We start from the raw sequence: 24,769 nt of genomic DNA on the forward strand, positions 1-24,769 counted from the left end.
GGGGGGCTTCCGCGGCAGGGCAGCAGGGGCCGTGCTCAGGGGCGGGGCCGGGTAGGAGGCGGTGATTGGCAGGTCCGCACGCCCCGCCCCTTCCGCTTCTGTGGTCTGCTCTTCCTGCGGCTGAACCGCCCGGCTGAGCCGACATTGTCGGCGTCTTAGCGATTCGGCCCGACGCGCCCCACTTTCGCTACAGCATGGTGGCCTACTGGCGACAGGCTGGACTCAGGTAGGCCCAGGCCTCCAGAGGGAAGGGCTCCGCGAGCCCGGCTCGCGCGCATCCCGGTGCCCAGAGGTCATACAGGACACGGAGCAGTGGCCCCACGCGTGACCGGGGTTGGGCCGAACCTCGGGCGTCGCCGCCAAGATGGCGTCGCTGTGGGCAAAGCGCTCAGGCAGGCGCGGCCTCGGCCTCGTGTGGGAGTGCGTCTGTGTACTGCCTCGCTTCCCGCAGGTGCGGCCCAGCACCCGCAGAGTGCCCGTGGACACCTTTGTGAATGGGAGGTTTCGAGAGACAGAGGCCAGCTCTTACTCAGCAAACCTTTTTCTTCTAGAATGGTGCTGGAGCCAGGTGGTGAAAGTAGTACAGTCACATCCACCTCAGTAAACAGGAGATTTCTCTCCATGTGATAGCTGTTAGCCGCTTTGACCTTTAATCCAGCATCGAAATGGAGCCTTTTACAACTTTACACTTTTTTTTTTTAAACTATTAAGTCCTGTTGATCTCAGGTTTCCGTGTAAAAGGGGTGAAAGCCACTGGTAAACTATTCAGAGCTCCGCACAAAGGTGAGAGGTGGTTGCTGGAAAGCTCAAATATGGAACCCACTTGAGGACATGGTGTCTCAATAGTGGAACCGCAAACCATTGGTCTAGGTGTCACATCTAATTTTTTTTACCCGTGCACCTGAGTGAGCAGAAGTACCTTGCTCCAGGTGGCACACCTTGTTAGTTGACTAGATGGTGTAGCACTTTCCATTTTGTGGGTACATGTGAATACAACGGAGCTTCCCAACTTGCTGAGGTCAAGCAAGCGAAGTCTTGTAGAATTGGAAGGATGGAAGGTAGTAGATACCCTTTATTAGGCAACCTACCCTGTGATCCATACCTTTTCGCACTTGTTTTTCCTCCTCCCAGCTATCAGCAGGACAGGTATTACCCTTTTATTCTATTGTTTTTTCAGGTGAATAAACATGCTGAAATGGTTGAACAGCCTGAAGGTCACCAGTTAGTAAGAATGGAAGCAGGCATTGCAACTCATACCTCAGAGTCCCCAAAATAAATTCTAAAACATGAGAAAATAGCAGCCCTCCCCACTTCCTGTTTTTCAAAAGTGGGAAAGGTGATCTGACATCTTTTGGAAACTACAACGTGATGGGAGTCCATCTACCAAACAGGAAGCAGGTTTTACAATTTTGCTAGAATTGATAATGTTCTCTAAGCACTTTTCAGTGTAATTTAGAAATCTTTATTAGGAGGTATTTTCAGTGGCAGACTTGTGAGACAGAATTCAGTATTCTCAGAAAAGAGTTTAAATAATTTAGAAAGAAGTGTTATAATTCAAAATAGTTTTCTCTTAATTATGTATACCTCATTTTCCAAGAGTAATAAAAGTTTTAAGGAGAGAAATTGAGGAGAGAATTGATGATGCATTCTTGTTATAGTCTCTAAACATTTCAGGTTTTTTTTTTTTTCTGTGCTGTGGGATTTTTAAAAGCATTTATGCGTCTTATATTTTGAGTTACTATACACTAAAGAGAAAACACAGTACAAAGAAGAAAAATCAAAGATCATCTGTCCAAACACCAATTAATACTTTGGTACATATTTTTCTAGTGTTCTTTTTCTTTGTATAGATTATTTTTGGCATTAGTCATATTTTTAAATCCAGTTCTGTAATAAGGTACTACCAAACCAAAATAAAAAGTACAGGAAGAAAAGCGAAAGCACAGTAACAACTGGTCTGGCTGGAATATTGATAATTAACTATATACCTTTTCTCATTTTCTCCCAGCTACATCCGATACTCCCAGATCTGTGCAAAAGCAGTCAGAGATGCACTGAAGACAGAATTCAAAGCAAATGCCGAGAAGACTTCTGGCAGCAGCGTAAAAATTGTGAAAGTAAAGAAGGAATAATCTGTAAGTTAGTGATTTATTTAGAAGAGCAGTTGCATCTTAAGTTTTTGGAGCACCGTAAAAATCAAAATAATTTTAATTTTGGGTTCTATTCATTTTTTAGTCAGTGTATTTGGAAGTTATTGGGATAATATAATTTAAAGCATGCAGGTTGTAGAAGTCCCGTGGCCTAATAAAAAGAAAGTCTTTTTGGGCCCGACAAGCAGAAGTAATTGGCACATTGATTTTCAATTCATTTAGCAATGCTTAGGTAGAGAGCCATCTTATTTTAGTTAAACCTGTTTCATTTGCACAAATCAAATAACTTGGAGAATGAACTCCCCACTTTTATAATTGCTATTGGAGTTACATAACAGTTCAAGAGCATAAAAAACTACAGTTCTTCACATTTTTTTCCCCCACATCTACTAATATTCTCACAAACCACTACTTCCCGAACATAGTAACTGCAAGTACAGGCAAGGGTCCTGCTGTTGCATCAAGCAATAAAATATGCAAGAACCTGCAGTGAATACTGTTTTGCTAATTTATTATGTTTTCAGAGGGTTTGGTTCATTTTACTTTTTCAAACATGTTGGTGATGTAAAGTTATATTCACATGAAATAAAAAGTTCTGTACAGTTGATAAGTGTAGACTTCTGTGTTCCAAATTATAAAAGTGGTTTGATCTCAAAAGTACTTTCTTGACATTGTTATTTCAAAAGTAGGCAAGGCAAATTATCAGAGATGTTTTTCAGGTTTAATTTTTCTAGTTTTGCTTTTAAAAATCTTCACACCCATAATAGCACAGAAATGTGATAAATATTAATCCTTTGGCAGCTTGTGGTTATGAGCAATTTTACTTATTGAAACTGTCTCCCCTAACTTTTCATTTTCATTTTGAATTAGTAAATATTTTATTACAAGTCTGGAGATGCAGTATTTTGAATTTAGCCCTTTTTCTAGGGGCTCTCTGTCTAATCTCATAATTCTGAGTAATGAGACCTGGTTTTATGTTGGGTTGTTTTATTTTAACAGTAAGCTAACAAAATCATTTAGCCTCACTCGGCTCAGAGCCACCAGACTGCATCTAACACTGAGATTTTGCAAAGTCCTGGGGGTCAGGAAGTAGTGTCATCCCCTTAAAGCTTTAGCCTCTCTCTGTTATGCCCTTCGGGGTTACTGACCCCACCTCATTAGCACAAGGAGATATTAGTGTCTTTTCAAGGCAAAGTAGTTTCTTTATTGCAGGGAGAGTGTTTACTTTTACTCAGCGGAGAAATGCCTGCTTGACTAAGCCTGTGTACTTCAACCAGTGCTTTTTTTACATCTGAGCCAAGGCAGTGTGAATGATAGCCATGGTTATACAGTTCACTATAAGGAAGTTATTTCTTATATTCATGTTGAGTTTTTAAGAAAACTGAGAACTAGCCAGCAACTGTTGCATTTTCTTTTTCCTCCTAGACCCTGACTAAAGCTTGAAATGCTACATTTCCAAGGTGAAGATGTGTGGGCACATGTTATGGCAGATTGAAAAGGATCTCATTTCATGGGGAAAAAAAAAAAATCCTGTCTTGTTCATAAATTGACAATGTCAATAAATTGAAGTATGGTTCACTGTTACTCTTGATGTTTAGTTTGTCAGACTTTTTCATTTTCTTTAATGGAACTCTGCACAGCTGCATGATTATGGCCATGTGAACCAGGGTTTCTTAAAAGCAGGGGAAGCCAGATTTAATATTTAGTGACCAAAGGGATTCAGAAAGGATTTTGAAAATGTCTCAAAATAGTTGTTTCATGACATTAATTGGTGATCAAAGTTATCTGCTGTCATTGAGGCTGTGTAATCCCTTACGTTTGAATCGTTGCCGTGTCAGAGTAATGACATGGTCATCAGTAACCTAAATGGAAATAATTATTAAATACTAAAAGCATTGATTAGAAGAAGAAATACTAAATTGTACTCGTTTTGTATTGTGCACTTAAAACCTATAGATAAGAACAATTACAGAATTTAAGCACAAAATGTTTTTCACGTTGTTTTATAAATGAATATATTCTGGTAGCATTTCTCTTAGGAAATGAGACAAAGCTATTTAATAACTTGCTCATTGAGTTGATAGCCAAACTGAAATTAAAACCTAGGAGTTTTGACTACAGGTCTGAGACACGGTGACCACAACATCAGTTTCTTGATATTTCCATAGTGATTCATTCATTCATTATTTAGGGATGAAAAATTGTTGCAAGTTATGTCGTTATCTTTCTTTGAAACTTGGAAGCGCTTGGGCAAGTAAAACACCACTGAAAAGTTAATTGACTGATTTTAACTGTTTTTGGAGAATGGAGAAATAAATTTGAACTGGAAATTTTGAAACGCCGTTCTAGGACCAGCTTTCACATGGTACTTAAGCTCACAATAATTTATCGGGGCCACTGTCAGCAATGCCGAGGCTGAGCCGAATAGAATGTCTTTGTTTTCGGCTTCTGGGAATGACTTATTGTCCCTACACTTGACCTGTAAGTTTTACTGAATTCTCAGCACAGCGCAAGCAGAGAGGCAGAGCCGATTGAGTGAGAGGGTGCCTCTGGACAACAGCGGGTTAGGAGCCCTTGGAGTCCTTCCCCTCGGAGCTGTCATCCTCCTGCTTGCAAGTTAGGGCACCTCAGTTCAGTGCTGTGGTCCCCAAGATTAAGGTACTAGGAAGCATCCTCCATTATAGAGAACAGGAATAAAGGAATCGAAAGGCTGTCAGGCCTTTTTGACACGGGACAAATAAAGTAACTAATAGGCAAAGGGGCTAAATTATTTCCAGTTCGGTAATTAGAGATAGGTCATTTATTAAGGAGGCAGATGGGGTATTATTGGTATATAGATGGTATAGTAGATTGGTAGTATATTGGTAGATTATTGGTATAGAGATGGTATATTATTAAGGAGGCGGATGGGTAGAGAGGTGAGACTTAGGGACAGGGTTTGTGATATGGAAAGGAGTGAAGTAACTGAGTAAAAGACAAGTTTACTGTCCAGCAGAGATTGCTAGAGGCTCTTTTCTCTGTAATTAGTAAATATCCTGAACGAGTAGTATAATGAAATAAACTTCCTTTCTCCAGCAGTGCTGGGTCACTGGCAGGATGACTGTGCCCAATGATGAGGTGACCCCAATCAGACCAACTTAATGATTATCCCACTAACTAGTTGGATGATGTTTGAGGTTGTCAGTTAATCTCTTAGTTCACGTAGTCCTTGTGAGCGAAGTGAAGGAATTGGACAAGCTCTAAAATTTGGTGATTGTGCTCAGAGACCTCGGTCTCTGAGAGACCAAGGTCGCCGTAGCAACCATACTGCTAAAGGAATAAGCTCTTCAAAATCAAAAGGGACAGATTTCTTAGGTTTCTAGTTTGTGTTTTGTGTTTTTAAATCTATTTCTACCATACGAAAGAGTAGGATGGTGAGATGCATTTCTAAATATTTTTAACTACTCAGTCTGGTTGGTTAGGCTTCAAGAAAAGGAATTTATTTAGTCTGAAATAAAGCAATTTTGCCATTTAAAATTGAATTATTTTGTACTTTAATGATTACTATTGAGCAAACAAATCTTTACAGTAATATAAGTCAGCAAAAGTTTTTTAAAAGGTTTAAATCCCTCTCTCCTTACACCTATTTCATTGCCTTTTTAGATTTTAGAAGTAAAGCTCCAGAGGAAGCATGTGTAAATCCTTTATAATCGCAGGCTGTAAGTCTTTAGCATCTCAGGAAGTTACTAACTTCAAACTAAGTATATAGGTGGAGTTTCTTACTAAATCTAGTACTTCTTGAACCACAAGTAGAAAGCATTTAAAACATGATTGTTGCATTGTGTTTTTTGAAGTTTGTAAATAGAAGACTTGTTGATGATCCGATGGCAAGGTATTTTTCTCTTGGTATGTATTTAGTATTTCCTCATGATGCATACGTGAAAAGAGTGAAGTTTCTCAGAATGAGCAACTGTCATCCATCCACCTGCTATTTTCTTATTGCCGATTACAAAAGCAAATCAAGAGATGAGAACCCAGTTGCCTGCAAGTAAATATTTACTGCATTGAGGGTCGGAGCATTTTCCCATTACCAGTTATCCATGGATCAAATAGTGTATCTCAGTGGTAATTCTAGAGGGCCATTAAAACCCTGATGGTGCTGGAAGAGATGGCAGTGCTGCATGTCAGAAATAGGTAAACTGTAATTAAGAAGTTACGGATGATTTGATTACGCTCTTGTGTATTTGGTCCTGTTGTAATGTGAGCAGATTAAAATCATGTAGTGGTTAAAGCTGTGTCATTATGCAAACATTTATGGCAACTTCTGCAAATTAATTTGAACTGTAAAAGTTCCCTAATGAGACGATGTCCTCTGTAACTGAGAAGGACACTGCAGCCATTGCTGCTTAATTCCTGCCTTTGAATGGTTGCCGAGCGGATGGTGTGCCGTTTTTCAGAGCAGAGAGGCTGCAGAGCATTTTAGGGGGTGATGGCTGAATGAAAGTGAAAAGAGCATTTCAAAAGAGCCTTTAAAAGGAAAACCAAGGATGATTATTAATGAATTACTGGGATCTAACAGTAGTAAGAAATTTAAACTATATAAATGTATATGTTAAAGGCTAGCTCTTCAGAAATAAAGATCAGAGGACTGCAGTTCTGTAGTTTTGCTTGTCTTTTTGTTTTTCATGTTTGGACCAGGTGTTTTTGTGGAGAGGACTGTGGCTTTTCTTTTTTCCTCTTTTCCAGTTAGCATGTGTGTGCACAGGTCTACACAACATGGATATTTCTAGTGGATGTTGACTCACATTGACCTTGGCTCTGTAGCTCCCCATGTACTAGTCAGGCACCTGGCTCTTCTGGAGGCTGGCAGGCACAGGAAGGCAGGATGGCAGGCAGTGTTTGCTCAAAGGAAAGAACCTAAGGGAAGAGTCTTAGTAACCCTCGGATACCAAGTGAGGATTCCAGGGTGCTTATCAGTGCTGCTAAAGTTTAAAAATGTTAACACCAACTCCAGTGGCTTCCTGCAAATCCACACGTGTAGTCTGGATGCCTGGCACAGGGCATGTAATAAAATACTCAGTGAACACTTTGAAACAAAGGGAGCACTTTACAATAAATTTGCTATTTTTTTAAGTTAATAAGTATGCATTGAATGTCAAACTCTTCAAGGTTAGTAAATGTCAGCAAAGACCCTAATGCCTGTCAGCTGTTCCCCACCTGTCTCCCGCAGTCCCTGTGTCGAAGCTAATGATGAGTGCGTATCATTCACTGTGCTGCAGTGCAGAATAGGTTTTGGAGTGCTGCAGGAGAAACACTCATCTAATGAGAAACTGTTCTGTAAGCAACTCCACGGCACAGCTTCTCTCACTGTTAATGTCCCTTATCTTCTGGCTCCATTTCTGCCTCCTCCATGACCTCTTCATCTTCCTCTAGAACGGCTTTGGCATCTTGAAATTGTTGGTACTCGGATACCAAATCATGGATGTTACTTTCCGCTTCCCCAAATTCGCTTATGTCCATCCCTTCGCTGGTGTACCAGTGCACAAAAGCTTTCCTCTTGAACATGGCTGAGAAATGCTCAGAGACCCTGTTAAAGATCTCTTGGATGGCCGTGTTGTTGCCAATGAAGGTGGCAGCCATGCTCAGCCCCCGGGGCGGGATGTCGCAGACGGCCACCTTGACATTGTTGGGAATCCACTCCACAAAGCAGCTGCTGTTTCTGGTCTGCACGGAGAGCAGTTGCTGGTCCACTTCCTTGGTGGACATCTTGCCCCGGAATATGCAGGCCACTGTGAGGTAGCGGCCACGGCGGGGGTCACAGGCAGCCATGGTATTGCGGGCGTCAAACATCTGCTGGGTAAGCTCGGCCACGGAGAGGGCTCGGTACTGCTGGCTGCCCTGGGCTGTGAGCGGGGCAAAGCCAGGTATAAAGAAGTGCAGGCGGGGGAAGGGGACCATGTTCACTGCCAGCTTGCGCAGGTCTGCGTTGAGCTGACCCGGGAACCGGAGGGAGGTGGTTATGCCGCTCATGGTCAAGGACACCAGGTGGTTGAGATCCCCGTAGGTGGGTGTCGTCAGCTTCAGGGTACGGAAGCAAATGTCATAGAGGGCCTCATTGTCAATGCAGAAACAGGCATCTGCATTCTCAATCAGCTGGTGGATGGACAGAACTGCATTGTAGGGCTCCACCACCGTGTCCGACACCTTGGGAGAAGGCATGACACTGAAGGAATTCATGATCCGGTCCGGGTACTCCTCTCTCATCTTGTTCATGAGCAGAGTGCCCATCCCGGAGCCTGTGCCCCCGCCCAGGGAGTGGACGATCTGGAAGCCCTGCAGGCAGTCACAGCTCTCACTCTCGTGCCTCACTACCTCCAGCACGTTCTCAATCAGCTCGGCTCCCTCCGTGTAATGGCCTTTGGCCCAGTTGTTGCCAGCTCCAGAGTTACCTGTGACCAAAAAGAGTAACCAGCAGGGGAAGAACAGTGAAACGAGAAGGGCACCAGTAAGGCATCCCCCCTGCTCCTGGTGGAACCTTCTGGAAAAACCTACCATGAACAAAACTGTCAGGTTGAAAGAGGGCTCCTAATTTGCTAGATCGAATGCTGTCCATCGTCCCAGGTTCTAGGTCCACCAAGACTGCTCGGGGCACATATTTCCTACCTGTGTAGAAAAATAGGAAAAAGTCAGCCTACTTGTTTTTCTAAAAGTTAATGTTTTATCAAAATAGAACTTTGTGATACTGGTCCAAAAACTTCATGGATATTCTAGAAAGGGGCCCTTGGTAGGTTGAGATTTGAGTTTCTAACATATTTTTTACCCCAACAACAATACCACAAATCTATAGAATACCCAAGAAACAATTTCCATTGTCTGCTCTGTGGTATTGCCAGTGACAGAGATTCTCTTTCTTCGCATTGGAAATGATCCTGGTTTCATTTGTGAAGCCACAAAGGGAAGTGAGTACTTGACCTGCTTGTGTTAAGGTGTGTGCCCCATCCAGCAGCTCCTTCCCCAGTCCTGCCTCTTGACCAAGGGTTGGGGACCCACCACTCTGGGATCCTGCTGCTGCCCTGCCTGTCGCCTCCCTGAACCTAGACATCACTGCTTTGACATTTCCATCTCCTGAGCCTCTGCCCTTCCTCTGCTTATGTTCCCAGTTGCGGGACCACGGCTCCCAGAGCCCTGCCAGTCCTACCGTAGGCTTCATTGTAGTACACGCTGATTCTCTCCAGCTGCAAGGCAGAGGCCCCGCGGTCGCTCCCAGCCAAGTCGATCCCGTGCTCCTCACCAATCATCTCCCAGAACTGAAAGCAGGAGGAAGGTCAGAGTAAACGGACCCAGAAAAAGGCTGTGTTAACCAGAGAGAAAGTTAGCACTCCCAGGCCTGTTTCCCTGGGGTTGCCTGACCCTCCCCAAGACATTCTTTTTGGACCTTTTCATAAATAACCATGGCTTCATTCACTTTTTGCCTCTACTAAGCAATATGAAGTAATATGAACACTGCATTTTCTCCCCACCTGAACTCCTTGAATAAAATGTCAAACACAAAATACTAAATCGGATTTTCCTCCTATTAAAATCAGGCCATTATATATATTAAAGCTGTTGTTTAGATTTTAATGTCAATTTAGCTCTAATTTCTCCTTATAATGCTCCAAGCTAGTAAAGTATAGATTCCATTACAGGAAAATAAACTGAATTCTTATCTGATTTCACAATAATATCTCATTTCACTTTGGGGATTTATTTTCATGAACTTTTCCAAGCAACCCATAACTTGGACCTGTGTGCATGATTTTAAGTAATTAGCACTTTTTTTTTTTTTTTTTAGACAGAGTCTTGCTCTGTTACCAGGCTGGAATATAGTGGCGTGATCCTGGCTCACTGCAACCTCCACCTCCTGGGTTCAAGCAATTCTCCTGCCTCAGCCTCCTGAGTAGCTGGGACTACAGGCATGCGCCACCATGCCCAGCTAATTTTTGTATTTTTAGTAGACACGGGGTTTCACCATGTTGGCCAGGATGGTCTCTATCTCTTGACCTCGTGATCCGCCCACCTTGGCCTTCCAAAGTACTGGGATTACAGGCGTGAGCCACCGCTCCTGGCCTTTTTTTTTTTTTTTTTGAGACAAGAGTTTCACTCTTGTCACCTAGGCTGGAGTGCAGTGGTACAATCTTGGCTCACTGCAACTTCCACCTCCTGGGTTCAAGCAACTCTCCTGCCTTAGCCTCTCAAGTAGCTGAGATTACAGGCATCTACCACCATGCCCAGCTAATTTTTGCGTTTTTAGTAGAGACGGGGTCTCGCCATGTTGGCCAGGCTGGTCTCAAACTCCTGACCTCAGGTGATCCACCTGCCTCGGCCTCCCAGAGTGCTGGGATTACAGGCATGAGCCACCGCACCCGGCCAGTAATGTGCATTTTTGATGATCAGGTGTACACATAACTCAAAATTACTCATTGTTGTCCTCTAGTAACTATTTGAAACATACAGCACTTCCAATCACATACACAGTACTTATTAATATAGATACGTGCCAAACTCTTAATATGCCAAAGTCTTCCAAAGTCTTGCCAAAGTCTTCCCAGTTACTGGGAAGACTCCTTCTGATCACCCTGAAAAGCACATATTAAAATGCAATGAAAATGTATTCACAATATTAAAATCCCCAAGGGTACGTTTAAAACTCCAACCGTATCTTGTAAATGACAGCGCTGCTCTGGCCATGGTCTCAATAACAAGGCACTAGTTCGTGGTAAACTGCCAGCACTGTTCAGGGAGTGGAAGAATAAATAAATTCAAGTTCTAAGATACCCCGAATTAAATGTGTCTTAAAGTTCTTATGGCTCTAAATGATGAGTCAGCCAGGACTCTCAACGCTAGACAATACAATTCTAGAGTGAGAGCTAAGACCCTATCTGAACCCAACAGTCTCTCAAGGGCCCCTTTCTGTGTTATCTTCCAGCTTCAGAGCAGCAGGGCTCCTGCCTCCAACTTCTCTGTGTGTTAGTTATGAATGTCTTACCCCTGAGGCATGGAGGAATGGTGACTTCTTTGCCCCGGATTTAAAACACCTGCACTTAACAGCCTTAGTTGTTCCCTAGCAGCATTACTCACAATAGCCAAAAGGCAGAAACAACCCAAGTGTCATTGATGGATGATGCATGTAGGTGTTTTAAAACCTTACTTTTAATGCATCTCATATTAGTAAAAGTAACTTCACAATAGCAAAGAGAACACGGTAAATTTTCTCAGTGCAGTTGGCCATCTTAAAATTAAGATTGGAGATCCTGGGCTCGGGCATCTGTGTTCTTGGGGTTGGCCAAGTAAGTTACATACTTGGTAGAAAATTTTAAGCAGGGGGGCAAGGGAGAGAAAAACACATTTATATTCCAGGCAGTGTATTTTAATTAATGATGTTACTGTACACAAAAACTTTATTTTAGGTCTATCTCTTACATTTTCAATTGCATAGTAATAAAACAGTAATTGATTTTTTTAAGGGTTGTAATAAACATGAGAGGGGAGGGAAAAGACACCATAGTGACAGGGTATAGAAAGTTTCTCAAAAAACTTCAAAAAGCTGTTTTGAGACAAATTACTGTTTCTAGATATGAGAAGTTCATTGTTAAGATGATAAAAGTAGGCCAGGTGCAGTGGCTCACGCCTGTAATCCCAGCACTTCGGGAGGCTAAGGCAGGCACATCACCTGAGGTCAGGAGTTCGAGACCAGCCTGCCCAACATGATGAAACCCCATCTCTACTAAAAATACAATATTAGCCAGACATGGTGGTGCATGCCTGTAATCCCAGCTACTGGGGAGGCTGAGGCAGGAGAATCACTTGAACCCAGGAGGTGGAGGTTGCAGTGAGCCGAGATCACGCCATTGCACTCCAGCCTGGGCAACAAGAGCAAAACTCCATCTCAAAAAAATAAAAGATGATAAAAGTGCCACACGCGGTGGCTTACACCTATCCCCCCACCACTTTGGAAGTCGGAGGCGGGAGGATCACTTGAGCCCATGAGTTCAAAACCAGCCTGGGCAACAAAGTGAGATCCCTCTCTCTCAAAAGAAAATTAAAAAATTAGCCAGGCATAGTGGTGCATGCCTATAATCTCAGCTACTCAGGAGGCTGAGGCAGGAGAATAGCTTGAGCCCAGGAGGTTGAGGCTGTGGTGAGCCATGATTCTGCCACTCTACTCCAGCCTGGGTAACAGACTGGGCAAAGCAAAAGATGATAAGCGTATTATATAATGTAACGGTTGGCATGTGTTGTACCTAGGTGTCTATGGATACAATGAACATTAACTAAATTAACACTGTAAGCCCTTCATGTGTCTTGTAGCTCTTTAAAGATTGTTTCCTTCTTTTCCCGTGTGAAATTTTTTTTGAAGAATTTTTTTTAAAGCCCAAAGGCATTGTCTGATACTTAGCAAGTACATGAAATCTGCTCGACTCATTGTCTTCCCTGCTAACTTAGGGTATTTTCTTGGTTGTCCGCCTCTGTGGACTGTGGCAAAGCTAGGATTAGTAACCAGACGTTACTTACCTTGGCTCCGATCTGGTTGCCACACTGGCCAATCTGAATATGGACAATTTCACGCATCCTTGCTCTGAGCCCAAGTCTGAGATCTTCACGGAATCCTCAGACTCTCAGAATCCAGAGCTTCGGTTCACTGGTGTGAGCCCAACACAACTGTGGTCACTGCAGTGGTGGGACTGGCCAACTAAGCTACCCTCACAATGTGACCAAGAGTGTGTCCACCCCAGAGGCCCAGTTCCCCGCCCTCAGCCAGTCCTGGCCCTTCTCTGCTTTCTGCCTGTCATGCTTTTGGAAGGCGGTGTTTTTCCTCTCTCAACACAGAATACTGCCCCATCATTTCCTAGAGAGTGAGTGCAAGATTAAAGGCCACCTCAGTGCCTGGAGGCTGGCACTGTTTGCAGGCTTCTAGGTGCCCATGCTGGCCCTGATGCCCGTGGTGTGATGACTCTGGCTCCTAGCTCACCCCGGTAACCAGACCACCTCCAAGGGCTTTCCCTGTCCAACTTCCCGGCCCCTTTTCAAGACTTTGGTCCCCAGAAGCCCCGTGCCCCGACGCAGCGGGAGACTTCACAGCTAGGCCTCACAGGTCCCAGGATTGCCTGCATCAGGCACTGTCTGCCCGCCCCTCCCCCACATGCCCTTTCTCGCCCTGTCTGCAAGTTACTCTGCAGTGTCCTGCAGGCCTCTTGGACCCCTGCCCTGTCCATGCCAGGGCTGGGCTGCGCCTTCCCAGCTCCCGCTCTGTCGTTCCGTCTCTCCTGTCATGCTGTCTGGGGTCTTACTATTTGCCATAGAGTCCCTTTACCAGACCCTGAATTCTCCAAGAGCGAAATGGACTCCCAATTGCATTCCCTTAGAGTTGGGCGTGGTGGCTCACTCCTGTAATCCCAGCACTTTGGGAGGCCAAGATGGGCAGATCACCGGAAGTCAGGAGTTCAAGACCAGCCTGGCCAACATGGCGAAACCCCATCTCTACTAAAAATACAAATATTAGCGAGGTGTGGTGGCACACGCATGTAGTCACAACTACTCAGGAGACTGCAGCAGGAGAATTGCTTGAACCTGAGAGGCAGAGGTTGTAGTGAGCCACGATCAGGCCACTGCACTCCAGGTTGCGCAACAGAGCAACACTCTGTCAAAAAAAAAAAAAATTGCATTCCCTCACATGCAGTACTTAAGTGGCAGCAGGCTGGGTACTCAGCAGCTTGAAAGCAGCTGTTCTGTCTCCTGGTCCTCAGTACATCCCCTGCCACCAAGCTTCTATCAACGTCGAAAGCCAGCCCTAGGCTTTATTACCTCCAACTAGGCAAGGGCATCCAGGCCAAACACCAGCTCCATATCCTTGCCCAGGAGGATGGCAGTTCCCCACCACCTGGGGGAGAGAAGGTGGACACTTCCAAAGAAGATGGGGAATGGACTCCCCGAGAAGGCATGAGAGACTGACTCAGAAGGGGAGAGCTGGTAGGCACTGCCTTGTGCCTGTTGAACTCTCAAGGTGCAGGTGGGCAGGTACAGGGCAAGGTCTCCTGAAGCCCTGAGGATGTGGACAACCACCACCCAGTGAGCACCTGCCTCTCGAGGCCTCTTTAGTGTCTGCCGGGCACCCTGAGGTTGCCCCCATTCCTTGAATGGCTGTGGAAGGGGACCTGTCATACGCTGGGCTCACCTTGGGTGCTGCGGACAAGGGAAGGAAGGAGGTAGATGCGGCCAGATCCTGCACTCTTGGAACTCTGGCTTACTTAGGAAGAGAGCACTCCTAGCTCTGGAGCAGCTCAAGGACACCATCTCTCAGGACAGGGACTCAAGGCAAGACTGTTGAACTCAGAGCCAGAAGCCTGGAGGTCCTTCCCTCCCCTGCCTCTCGCCAGACCCATGACCTTGGTTGAAGCGTTGGAGCCCAGCCTGATCCATGAGGAGCCTGTGCTTCCTGTACCCCAAGCCCAGGTTTGACTCCTAAACCTTGTGTTCCCTCTACAGGCCGGGTGGGGCCCAGGATGTGAGGTCAGGAACACAATCAGGAAAGTTGCTAGCGATGGAGTGTCTGGGGGAAATCGCTTCTGCTTACTTGCAAAGGAGCTCAAACACACAGCCAAAGGGCCTGAGCGATAAAGCAGAAGAGAAACCTAGAGGTGGGGAAGAAGAGAGCACTCTGTCCTAAGAGTGCCCGGACTGGGACTGCTTCTCACCTCTGTCTAGTGTGTAGATCCCAGGCTGCCCTTGATTACTGACAGTGCACCCCGTGATCCTGGGCTGGATCCAGGACCGGGGAAGAGGGCTCCTATAGAGGATGGTGGGAGGATAATTGTCAAAATTCAAATAAGAACTGTGTATACTGGACAATAGTATTGTATCAGTGTTCCATTTCTTGACTTTGATCATGGCACGGTGGTTCTAAGTGGAAGTCCTTGTTTCCAGGAGATCCCATATTATGAAGCACTGTACTTCAAGGTCGTTGTGATGCTGGCAGCTTACTCTGAACCAGTTCCACAACCACAATAATGTGATCAACAGAGAGACAGCAGTTAAGTAAAGGGGCAAAGTGGTAACAATTGCTGAATCTTCAAAGTTAGCACAAGATTAGAACCCTTGCAATGTTTCTCTTAAGTTTGGAACATTTTGTGCTCAAACCTGAATGTCACATGACTCACAGATGCTTCCGGTCCAGTCAGCCCTCCTCCCTGCCCAAAGGTAAAGAGAAGAATGTGCAAATTCAAGAGGAGGATATTCATAGGTCCTCAGCAGTATTTTTCAGAAATTGACACAGACTATTTTAAAATTAAGAACAGACCATTCTGTTTCCATAAACGTTAGCCCATCTTGCCTCACTTCCAGCCTCTCTCCCGGCATGCCTCGACCTCTTTTCCCCCTTCTCTCTGTCCCCGCCAGCTCTCCCCAGCCTCCCTCCCCACCCAGGGGCCCCTGCCTATGAGACTCCGCCAAAGATCAAAGACAGCTCCATGATCTTCCCACAGGCAGTTCCTTCGCCGGAGACACCCCCCTCCTGGGGACCAGAGCACTTGAACCTGCAGTGCCACACACAGCCCTGTTTGCTAATTACTTACACACATGCCTTATCTCCCGCCAGCCTGGGAGCTGTCCGTGTCGTTTCATCTTTGAGTCCCCAAAGTGCCTGATCCATGGCAGGGCCTCAGTAAATGTTTGTTAAGGGCACATCGACAGCTGGGCAAGTTTGAGCAGGGATGCTCACAGCGGGCTGTGTTCTTAGAGCCAGTGATGTGTTTATTCACGAGCATGTCCTTCTCTAGGCGGGGTCACCTTTTTCCTCCATTCTGTAAGAGGTGGTCTAGGCTGAAGGTATACACTGCTCCAAGAAACCTGGATGTTTGGGGACAGACTAGATGGAATAACCGCAGTGAGCTATTAGGGGAAGGTGTGACCGGTGGGCAGCCGCGGCCTTCTGTGGCCCAGCTCCTGACAGGAGCCCCTGTTGGCCACAAACCGCCTCGCTGCAGGGACCACGGGACTGGGCCCAAGGGGCATTTCTGACCTGCCTGTGTTCATTCTTTGCCATGTGAGCAGGATCCAGGGTGCTGGGGTCCTCCGCCCACCCTCCGCACTGCAGCACATTCCTCTTGGCCATCTCAGTTTGCTTAGGGAGGGGAAAAAGCCAGGTTTTCAGGTGGGCGCTTAAAAGGTTTTTCTGTTAATGGGACAGTTGGCAAAAAGGAGGAAAGAGAGAGAAGCCCTGTTTGCTTTGATTCCTGTATCGCCGGCCATGTTTATTCAGGCCAGGCGAGCGCTGAGCTTTGGACGCTGGGCTGTGAGAGGCTAAGGGGCGGAGTGGCAGCTCCACCACCCAGGGGCTCATCTTCGCCCTAAACCTGAATTTTTTCACATGAAAAATGAAATTAAAGTTCCCGCGTCACAAGTCGGTGTGAGGAAGGGACCTGCCAGGGCTGACCCCGAACATGTAGCTGCTGCTGGTGGTTTTCTAGTGGGCTTCACAGGGTGGGAGGGGGAGATGCGGCTCTCGGTGCAGACAGGCCCCTGCATTCCACACCTACAGACGGAGCACCTGCCGTGCGGCAGAGCTGACATGGCCATGGGCATCGGGGCCTGTCTCAGTTGAAAATGCCCGGGCAGAACAGAGCGGCAGGAAAGGCGGCAGGTCTGGAAAGCCGTGCATCCCATCTCAACTCTCTTGTCTTTGTTTCTGAAGGTACCTGCTCCCCAGAGGAAACAGCTCTCCTCTGAGTGCCAACTTAGTGCCAGCAATGAGGTGGGGAATACAGTCTGCCTTGCCCTCGGACTGGTAGAAGCGGGCCCTGTGCAGGACATAGGTGAACAGTGCCCCTGGAGATGCCGGCACGACCCCAAGGTCTGTTTTGCCAGGTGAAGGTGACCGCCCCCGGTCCTGAACTGCAGCAGGTGACTAACAGGGGCCACTGTGATGAGTGACAAAGTTGCTTTCTGCCCCCCTACAAAGGGCTGTGACCAAGGCAGGTTAGCAGTGACTGCATTGAGGTGAGATCAGCAAGCATTGCCCCAGAGGGCGGAGGGCAGGAGCTTCCTCCCAGCAAATGTGGCGAGGACGCCCATGGCCCACAACACTTGAGATTCCCAACTGGGACCAGCCCAGCCCTGAGCTTGAAACCCTCTCTTCCAGTGGCCTGTCACAGCAGTCCACAGAAGGCTCCATGGCAGCAAGCCTTTTCCTGCATGACACTTGGGTCTGTTACAGGAATAGAACCAGGAAGATAAGAAAAACCAGTGTCACCCAGAAACCCTGAATCGGCTGCTTCCAGACTTCCCCCAGGAGTTATCCCCCAGGGGTCAGACGGAGCTGCCCCCACCCTCCATTTGGCAAATGAAATCGAATTCAGAGAAAAACAGAGCACTCAGAGAATTCATTGATTTCATCCGCCCCGATCTTCCACTTCTGAGTGCATTGAAGTTTCTTGAATAACTCAGAGAAGGTTGTTGAATTATACTGTTTGCGTGTGATTTAGAACCAGAAATTATTCCAAATGTCTTAGCAAGAAAATGACATCTGAGGGGCCATTATGAGTGACTCAGCGGGTGTGGGCAGGCTGCCAGAGGAGCTGAGCTCCACTTTCTTGTACCCTGCCTCGGTGTGTGTTCTCTTACTGGAAAAGAAAGTTCGAGGAGGATGAATAACTAACTACAAGAGGAGAGGGACTAGGAGGACATTGCTGGTGTTCACTGAGCCAGGAGTGTTAACCTTCTTCCCCCACAGCTGAGATGCTCATGGTTCCTGTACCAGGCAGACCCTGGCTGCTCCTCACGCCTGTCCAGCCTCCAAGCCCAGAGGGTGGATACACCTTGCTGTCTCTCTGGGTGCACTGGTGAACAGCATGCAGGCTGCGGCAGCTCTGATTTACAAGAGAAAACATACACGTGTGCACACACACACCCCACCATCACTTCCCCTGAACTGCAAACACACACGCGCACACACACACAGACACACCACCATCACTTCCCCTGAACTGCTGCAGAGATCGAAGAGATGGACACACGAACCTTCTCACTTACATCTTTCCCGTCTCCCGAAGTTGCAGCTAGTGATAGACGATGTTCTGTGGCATGAACAGAGATAAGCATAAAATGGGTCAGCACCTGGAGCTGAAATCGAACAAAAATATATACTCTTCAAGCCCAATGTTTGTCCAGGAAATCTCTGATGTATGAGTTTTGAGGGACCTCAGAAAAGTAGAAAATATGGGCCCTGCCCTCCAGGGACTTAGAGGGTGAAAGCAGCACTAGCCTCCCACTCTGCCGGCCTTGACCAGTTTCTCTGCCGCCGCCGTCTCCCACGTGCTCCCTCGTTTAGCCTGTGTGACGCCACCACCTTCGAGCTGAGTGATGGTTCTCACCACATTGTAGAAGAAGAAACTAAGGCTCAGAGAGGAACTGACATGTTCAAGTCTCAGGAAAATGTGGCAGAACCAGAAATGGATTGCAGGTCTTCAGACACCTACATCCAGGGGTACAATTCAAGGGGTCAAGAGGCAGGCTCCAGGCGCCCGGGGTGCTCACGTCCCCTGCTCCTCACTCTGTCACTGCTTCCTGCAAGCCCTGCTCCCAGGTGGATGTCCTGATGCATCTACTCTCCCCTTCTCTCCAGCAGCATTCCTCATCCATCACCTGTGGCTCTCCCCTCCAGGGCCCCTTCCTGTCCCACAACTGTCTCCACTCACAGCATCCTTCCCACAGCCACCAGAGGGATCTTACAAACAGAAATCAGCTCTCAGCCACTGCCCTCCTGGAAAGCCAGTGACAACCGGGAGAAAACCCAAACCTCTTACAAAAGGAAGGTTGATATGTGCCTTCACATCTTCCAAAATCCACATGCCCCATGAGGCAGGGATGGGAAACCTGCTAGGCAGGGAAATTAGGTGGGGGATGAAGGAAGCCAGCAGAGCCTCTGTCAGATGGCAGAAGCTGGAGGGAAGGGGAGAGGTGGGCTGGCCGTGTGAAGCTGGCCTGAGCGCCCGCATGGTCCCTGCAGCTTGGAGGCTGAGCCCACCTGTCCATGGCCTCCCCACGGGCTCTCCCCAGTGCATCACACACTTACCCAATGCACTCACATTCTCAGGCCTCTGCAGACAGTCTTCCTTCTGCTGAGTCTCCTTCCAGCACCTTCCATGGCTGTCTCATTATTCAATCCCAACTCACTGGATACCTAAAAGAATGGTCCCAGACCAGACTTCTCCAGAGACTGCCCCCAGTCTCTCCTGTTCCCCATTTTAACTGTTTCCAAGCACTTCCTACCTCCTGAGCATTTTACTTTTCCACATGTTCCCTTATGCAGAACACACAAGTCCTTGCAGACAGGGACTTTGTTCACTGCCGAATCCCCGGGGAAGAAAACAGAAGGCTGCACATACTAGGTGCTCAACAAATATTTGCTGACAGCCTAACTTTAGAGGGCAAACACATTCAATCGGGTAGTCATTGAGTGCCCCTTTGAAAGACTTCCTGGTGAGTTCATGGGTGGGCTGTGTCTGTTACATGCTGTGCTGCACAGGGTGTGCCCCAAAGGTGATGCTGATGAGGCTGCCCTCATCATGTCAGCCCAAGGAGCCACATCCACACCTAAGCAAGTGTGCGCCACCAGTCACTGTGCAACTGTCAGAGGCGTTTGAACCATAGCGACTCCATCTTGAATACAGACCGGGTAAAATAAGGCTGAGACCTACTGGACTGCATTCCCTGGAGGTTAGGCATTCTACGTCACAGGATGAGATAGGAGGTCGGCACAAGGTACAGGTCAACAGGACCTTGCCGAAAGGCTGGGTGCCGTGGCTCAGGCCTGTAATCCCAGCACTTTGGGAGGGTGAGGCGGGTGGAACACCTGAGGTCAGGAGTTCGAGATCAGCCTGGCCAACATAGTGAAACCCCATCTCTACTAAAAAAAAAAAAAGCCAAAAAATTAGCCACGCATGGTGGCAGGCGCCTGTAATCAATCCCAGCTACTCGGGAGGCTAAGGCAGGAGAATCACTTGACCCCAGGAGGCAGAAGTTGCAGTGAGCCAAGATTGCGCCATTGCCCTCCAGCCTGGGTAGCAAGAGCGAAACTCTGTCTCAAAAAAACAAAACAAAAAAACAAAAAAAAAAAAAAAAAGATCTTGCTGATAAAAGAATGTGATAAAGAAGCCGGCCCAAACCCACCAAATCCAAGATGGCATGAAAGTGGCCTCTGGTTAGTCCTCACTGCTCATGATATGCTAACTATAATGCATTAGCATGCTAAAAGAAACTCCTACCAGCACCATGACAGTTTACAGATGCCATGGCAGCGTCAGGAAGTTACCCTGTATGGTCTAAAAAGGGGAGGAACCCTCAGTTCCTGGAATTGCCCACCCCTTTCCGAAAAACTCATGAATAATCCACCCCTTGTTTAGTGTCTAATCCAGAAGTAACAGTAAGTATAAATAGCTGAGTTTCCCATGCTGCTGCTCCGCCTGTGGAGCAGCCATTCTTTTATTCCTTTGCTTTCTTAATAAACTTGCTTTCACTTTACGGACTTTCCCCGAATTCCTTCTTGCATGAGGTCCAAGAACCCTCTCTTGGGGTCTGCCTTGGGATCCCCTTTCCCATGACACAACCAGGCCAGGATGTGATGCATGGTGGTGCCTGGGGACAGTGGCATGGTGGATTGCAAACCTGACCCACCCTATCTGAAGACCCTCACTGCAGAGGTATCTGGCTGGTAGCGAGTGCCTCTGACCCGTTGACCAAGTGGATCAAGAGGAACTCCTGTAGCTGGTGAGGGAACCGTTGTGCCCTGCAAAACCAGCCTAGCCTGGCGAGCATTGTCGGCATCCACCCAAACAAATGCTGGTATCCAGGATGTGGCTAAACTCAGGAATGTGGAATAATAGGAAATGTCTGCAGCTTGCCGGGGTGGGAGCCAGACAATATGGCACAAAGGGAGAAGGAGAAAAAGGATTTCGGGGCCATTCCACAGTCAGTTAAAACTCATCTGTGTTCTCCTCCGCCAGGTTGGGAAGGTGGGCCAGCCCTGGCCTGACTGAGTGCTGATCTTTATCATAATGAGGAGAAAAATCAGCCTTATTTTTAGAAATAAATAGGCTTTTGTGTCTGTGGCCTTGGATCATGTGTTTTCCAGGAGAATTCATGGGGTTAAAAAAAAAAAAAAAAAAGGGACTGGATTCGAACCTGCCACCCAGGAGCCTCATGCTGAGCACAGGTCTCCTGACATCTCCAGAGGCTCAGTCTTTTCATCAGTAGAATGGAGTAATAGCATCTGCCTCCCCACCCCCACCCCCACCCACAGCGTTGTGCAAAGGATCAAATGGGGCTGCAGAGTCCTCTAGAACGTCATTGGCTCAGCCCTCTGCCCTCAAGCACCACTGGGAGCAGGAATGACTCCGTTACCTCCAGGGAGGAAAACCCAGGGCAGGTGCCAGCTTTCCAGGCAAAGTGGTTTCAGGGGAGACGCCTCGCTCTAAATACCTACTCAATTCTGCCCCCAAGCTGGAAGGTGCTGGCACACAACTGCTTATAAAGGGCTGCTAGAAGCAATGCTTAGGCAAGTAGGGCCTCAGAGGTAGGAAGGTCCAAGTGCCCTGCCCCAAGCCTCCTCGGATCCTGGCCCGGATGAGATGAGTCAGTATCCACAAAACCACCTTGCAGGCACCTGCAGCCAGCTCAGGAGGAAACACACCTTTCCAGTTTCCAAGAGTCCCCAAACTGCTCTGCAGGTGAGTCTCCTTTGAAGAGAGAGAGACACAGCTCTGGGGCTAAACTCAACCCCCAGCAAGCAGTCCCTAGCAAGAAACGGCTGGGGTGGCCTGTCTATCAGGTTCCCAATGTGCTCCTCCTCTTTTTCCAGTCCCAGACACCTCCCAGCTTTATCTGCGTGCCCTTCAGAGAACTCCTCCGGCTAAACATCCTTCACTAATAGCAGCACTGGAATTTGAGTTTGGGTGGGTTTGTGGCCATTGCCAGCCCCACCCCCACAAGGAACATGTTTAAGATCTTGCATCAAGTTAAGGGAAAAACAAAATCAACAAACAAAAACCCCAAAAACAAACAAACAAAAAAACCCAAAAAACCTATTTAGGATCCTCTGCTGCACAATTTTAGTAACCCCCAAAATGACACAGCCTGCCTGCTTCTTGGAGCAGTGTGGCAGCCATACATTCATCCAGTCAACCAGGGCCAGGTTCAGAGATGAGGAGCCTTGTCTCTGCTTGGTTTGCGGTGTTGGACCCATCAGAAGGCGCTGAAGAGGTAAGTCTGATCAGGCCCCTTCCTTCCTCTTGGGTTGAAAATGATTTTAGGCCAGGCGCGGTGGCTCACACCTGTAATCCCAGCACTTTGGGAGGCCGAGGCGGGAGGATCTCGAGGTCAGGAGCTCAAGACCAGTCTGGTCAACATAGTGAAACCCCGTCTGTACTAAAAATACAAAAAGCTAGCCAGGTGTGGTGGTGAGCACCTGTAATCCCAGCTACTCGGGAGGCTGAGGCAGGAGAATCATGTGAACCCAGGAGGCAGAGGTGGCAGTGAGCCGAGATTGCTCCATTGCACTCACCCAGGCAACAGAGCGAGACTGTAACAAAAAGAAAAAGAAAAAGAAAAAGGGAAGGGAAGGGAAGGGAAGGGAAGGGAAGGGAAGGGAAGGGAAGGTGAGGTGATGATTTCAAATGGATGGACTCCCTCCCTCTCTTCCTGCCCTGTTCTTCCATCAGATTCTGATCTTGAATTGCTTCTATGTTAGGGAAACCCCGGGGCCACAACTTGTCAACTTTGGACATCCCTTTTGTTACTAGCCTAAAAATATCCTTCCCTTTAACCAACTTTCAATAGGGTAAATCCGGAGAGTCTCCTCTTCGGAACTCCCCAGATAAACTAAGCCTTGTGCCAGCATATTCGGGAGCAGACTGTTTATTCCCTCCCTGACCGTCTCATCCCTCCTCCTAACCCTTGTTTGTGAGTTTGATTTGCCAGAGGCTCTGGGCTGAAAGCAGGTGATGTACAGGACTTGTGATGGAGCAGGTGCGGCTGCTGTCATCAGAGCCAGCTACATAACTTGTGGGACCCAGGGCACAGTGAACCTGGAGAGGCCCTTGTTCAGCTCTGCATTACACTTCAGGACTTGGGGCCCCATGTGACTGCAGGGGTCCGTGTGCCTGCCTTGCTGGACCTGCCTGTCTTGATACCTTCTACATGCACTGGACCTGCTTGGAGAGTCTCGGAGCATCTTCAAAGCACCCCAGCTCTCCCCATGCTACAGGAAAGAGAAGCTTACACCTTGGGTGCCTTTTCACCCAGATTCAGGGAGGAGGGTCCAGGACATCACAGCTCAGGCACCAGAGGCCAAGCACAAGGGGCCCTCCTGTCGCCAGGCTTGTTTCTCAGGCTGTAGAATGTGCTGTTGGACTTCATTTCATAGCACCTGGATCATAACAGTCTATGGGTCCTTGGAGGGTGGGGGCACAATGTCTCTTACCGCAAAATTTTGTGAGTTCTTAGCTTTTTCTTTAGAAGAGGCCAAAAAACGGCCGCTTTGGTAGATGCCACCTGATGACCCAGCAGGGGCAGCTGTGTCTGGATTTCTTCCTCACAAGGACCCAGCTCCTGTAGTCAGGGAGGCCAGAGAGTTGACATGAGCGGAAGAAAGCCCCCTATTGGCAATTCTCTTTCCGCTCCTTTTATGCCCAGAGGCTGGGAGGCCTGGCTTCCACCCCCACCGCCAGCTCAACCTTGGGGGGCTTCTCTCAGGATGGCCACCCCACCCCGCCTTCTGATGACGGATGGACACTAATGGTTTCCATGAGCAACTTGCCAAACAAACAAGAGACACATCAGCAGATAGAGCCCCGGGTCCACACTTTGCCTCACTGACCACTTTTTGGGGAACAAGGACCGAAACTTCTGGGCTGACGAAGCAGCTCTCCAGCCTTGCTCTCCGCTCAGACAGTCATACGGGGATTTCATGGCCACCTCAGGGCTTCCGGGAATGGTCATGGAAGCTGCTGGAAGTCAGGAGGCAGCTGCTGTGACTTCCCCTTGCCCACGTGGCACCCTCGGAATGTGGTGAGTGCCACTGAGTATGAAGAGAGTTGGGCAAGCTCATCTGAGGGCCCTGTGCCAAGGGCCCCCAGCAAGGGCCTGTCAGGCCCAAGCCCAGAATGCTGGGCCCTGTTCTTACCAGAGAAGGAGGCCATGGTGTAGGCCCCAAGGCCGTGACAAGCACTCAGAGGGGCTGCAGGGAGCGAGAAGCCCTCCTCTAGTTACAAAACCACGTCCTGGGGGGCCACTTCTGCTTTTGGTTCCTCATTTGACTAAGAAGAGTTTTGTTAGCAGAAAACCTTTTCAGACATCTTTGCAAGTCACATTGTAGAACTCCTGATGCATGCGCCAAGTGGAATTTTCCTTTGGGGCATCATCTAGAAAGATCCCTCCTTCTTTCTCTGCAAAAGGGAACCGTCCCTCCGAAAGGGCCTGGGCCTTTGGGAAAAGGGGTTTAGAAAGCCAGGCGCTGGCACCCTTCTGTGGCGGCTGTGGCCGCATCCCCGGGTCCCTTCCTAGGGGAGGCCTGGGCCCAGATGTGAGGCTGGGGCCTCTCTCCAGGGCTC

The 24,769-nt window shown here is 47.8% G+C and overlaps 3 protein-coding genes across 10 annotated transcripts in view; 2 read left to right on the forward strand and 1 right to left on the reverse strand.

Annotated features, from left to right (window-relative positions):
- The first annotated feature begins 78 nt into the window (after positions 1 to 78).
- ATP5E (ATP synthase, H+ transporting, mitochondrial F1 complex, epsilon subunit) lies at positions 79 to 3,741 on the forward strand. Its single transcript, XM_011934517.1, has 3 exons — positions 79 to 226; positions 2,009 to 2,135; positions 3,576 to 3,741. Exons 1-2 carry the CDS (start codon positions 195 to 197, stop codon positions 2,130 to 2,132), a joined length of 156 nt encoding a protein of 51 aa, XP_011789907.1. The 5' UTR covers positions 79 to 194; the 3' UTR covers positions 2,133 to 2,135; positions 3,576 to 3,741.
- A 3,476-nt stretch (positions 3,742 to 7,217) lies between these two features.
- On the reverse strand, positions 7,218 to 12,945 carry TUBB1 (tubulin, beta 1 class VI). Of its 8 annotated transcripts, none has more exons than XM_011934526.1 (5): positions 12,684 to 12,945; positions 9,328 to 9,436; positions 8,682 to 8,792; positions 8,486 to 8,578; positions 7,218 to 7,879 (listed from the first exon to the last, which is right to left on the reverse strand). In XM_011934526.1, the coding sequence occupies exons 1-5, from the start codon at positions 12,738 to 12,740 to the stop codon at positions 7,500 to 7,502; spliced, it is 750 nt and encodes a 249-aa protein (XP_011789916.1). In that variant the 5' UTR covers positions 12,741 to 12,945; the 3' UTR covers positions 7,218 to 7,499. The 8 variants fall into 8 exon arrangements, with proteins under 8 accessions (XP_011789916.1, XP_011789914.1, XP_011789910.1 ...); XM_011934524.1 differs by having other exon boundaries at positions 7,218 to 8,207; positions 8,451 to 8,578; XM_011934520.1 differs by having other exon boundaries at positions 7,218 to 8,480; positions 8,553 to 8,578; positions 12,684 to 12,740.
- Positions 12,946 to 14,549: 1,604 nt separating this feature from the next.
- Positions 14,550 to 24,769, forward strand: part of CTSZ (cathepsin Z) — a 22,406-nt gene continuing 12,186 nt past the window's right edge. The window contains exons 1-8 of the mRNA XM_011934558.1: positions 14,550 to 14,621; positions 16,354 to 16,458; positions 16,858 to 17,016; positions 19,589 to 19,767; positions 21,822 to 21,889; positions 22,021 to 22,114; positions 22,316 to 22,421; positions 24,108 to 24,227. Coding sequence (XP_011789948.1) covers positions 14,550 to 14,621; positions 16,354 to 16,458; positions 16,858 to 17,016; positions 19,589 to 19,767; positions 21,822 to 21,889; positions 22,021 to 22,114; positions 22,316 to 22,421; positions 24,108 to 24,227 — 903 coding nt within the window. The remainder of the gene's footprint in view (positions 14,622 to 16,353; positions 16,459 to 16,857; positions 17,017 to 19,588; positions 19,768 to 21,821; positions 21,890 to 22,020; positions 22,115 to 22,315; positions 22,422 to 24,107; positions 24,228 to 24,769) is intronic.

This window comes from Colobus angolensis, unplaced genomic scaffold (genome assembly GCF_000951035.1).
Source record: "Colobus angolensis palliatus isolate OR3802 unplaced genomic scaffold, Cang.pa_1.0 Scaffold136, whole genome shotgun sequence".
In the NCBI taxonomy this organism is placed as follows: Eukaryota; Metazoa; Chordata; class Mammalia; order Primates; family Cercopithecidae; genus Colobus; species Colobus angolensis.